This window comes from Gadus macrocephalus, chromosome 10 (genome assembly GCF_031168955.1).
Source record: "Gadus macrocephalus chromosome 10, ASM3116895v1".
In the NCBI taxonomy this organism is placed as follows: Eukaryota; Metazoa; Chordata; class Actinopteri; order Gadiformes; family Gadidae; genus Gadus; species Gadus macrocephalus.
The window spans coordinates 18,173,698-18,175,563 of NC_082391.1; the positions used below are offsets into that span (position 1 = coordinate 18,173,698).

General features: G+C 47.3%; 1 protein-coding gene across 1 annotated transcript in view; it reads left to right on the top strand.

The window, feature by feature from the left end:
* The window catches only part of kdrl (kinase insert domain receptor like), a 39,185-nt gene extending 37,337 nt beyond the window's left edge, over positions 1-1,848 (top strand). The window contains 1 exon segment of the mRNA XM_060063058.1: positions 1-1,848. This exon segment is cut by the window's left edge and continues 108 nt beyond it. Within this exon segment, the coding sequence (XP_059919041.1) occupies positions 1-76 (76 nt within the window). The 3' untranslated portion in view covers positions 77-1,848.
* The last annotated feature ends 18 nt before the right edge of the window (positions 1,849-1,866 follow it).

A 1,866-nucleotide genomic window follows, 5' to 3' on the forward strand; every position in this document is an offset into this window, starting at 1 on the left:
AACACACACAGAGCCCACCCCACCACGCTGCCACCCACTAAGGGTGATTCTCATCGTCTATTCATCTGTCGACTGATCTGTTGTTTTCCAAATGAATCGTTTAGTCTGTACAATATTGAATCATAAATCACGGAAAAAGTCCAAAGTGATAAACTGTGACTATTATAATGATCCATGAACTAAATCAATGAATTGGACTGCAACATTTATTCCGACTGATGTTGAATTCAGTCATGTCATGAATGAGGATGAAGGGTTATTATTAGGCATCTCGTTCAAGGCCAAGGCAGACATGGGGGATTGAACCCAGGCAGGGAGTCAAACTCTGTATCCTGCCTCTGCATTATTGTCCTTCACCCTCCACATATTAGCTTTGAGATGGATTGGACTGGATGGATTCATCTCATACATGGATGGAAACATGTCTGCAGCCAGAGTAAGATCCTTGACTTGTCTGTAAGAGGAGAATCAAAAGCAGCTTTAGATCTCTGCTCGAAGTCCTTTGGTAACTGACTTATAACACATCAAACAATTTCTTTAGGATGTCCAGACTAAAGTTTGTCCTTGAGCGTCGCCATGGACAATAACATCAGTCACTCGTTCCTAGAAATGAGTCAGAGAGGTTTCCATTAATAAGGAAGCTCTGAGAAAGGTGCAAAGCGGCCCATTGCCCAAGTTGGTGATAAAGCAACCAAAAGGGGAATTAAAACATGACAATACTTGGAAACAGAAAGGAACTGCCTACAAAGTCCTGGGAAATCTTTTCTTGTACTCATAACGCAATGTTAAATAAAATAACAAAATTGTCGAATGATGAATGAATGAAAAAAAAGCGACACCAGAATTCTGACCTTTTCTTTGAGTTCACTCGAGCTGTTAGACTAATGATCTAACACCTGGTAAGCCATTACACCGATGGTAAATGGTTATTTAAGTGCTATCGAAAAGATAATAATCAAGACCCCTTCAACTATGTAAAACCCTGATGGATATCCCAGCTCCCATTCCCGTCCGCTGTTAGAAGAGAGAGGGGTCCGTTTGAGAGACCATAGCTCACCGCAGCAGAGCGAGGTCCCAAACGTGACACTCGATAGAACCACAGACGACATGGAGATAAGGAAGAAGGCTGGCCATCCTCTCCCGTCCGCGTTACAAGTGACTCTGTGAAAGCCATCGCCAGGGGAAACAAATCCCAACCGGCCAGGGAGGGACGAGAACACTCTGCAGCACTTCCATGGAAGGGAGTTTTTTTAACACAGTCATGGCGCGGTTGTCCCAGGGGGCTTCAGCAGAGTGGTCCGTCAGCACCTCGTCTGAGGTCTGAGGCACGCCGGACCGGAGTTACGACCGTCTTGACCGCAGGGTCTCTGGCCCGGGGCCAGGGGCCGAGTGGGTGGCTGGGATCTGGCTCTGCACGCGGGGCAGCCACAGCGGGGCCTGCGTCTGGCTCAGCGTTTCCCAGTGTTCCTTGCCCAGTGACCCACATTTTTTAGGTCTGGAAGAGAAAAATGCACGCCCCCGCCCCCACACACACACATTTTTGCACATCTGCTTCAGCAGTCTGGTCACACGTTGTTTAAAACGGACTCGACGATGTAGGCCACTGATATCAGTGCATCGGTGAACGTTGACGCATCGCAACGCACTAAGTGAACGTTGGTGGCTGTAGATAATCAGCCGGGCTCGATTATACAGAAGGGTTTCATACAAGACGTTATATCGTTTTATCGTTTTATCCAAAATCTGTCATTTTCAAATATCTATATCTCAGTCAGCGATTACCCCCCAGGACGTGGGTCGGCCCGCCCCATGTGTGGTCTCAACCCCACGAGTTTGAAATGCTGCTCTAGCTCGCCATTGTGTAGC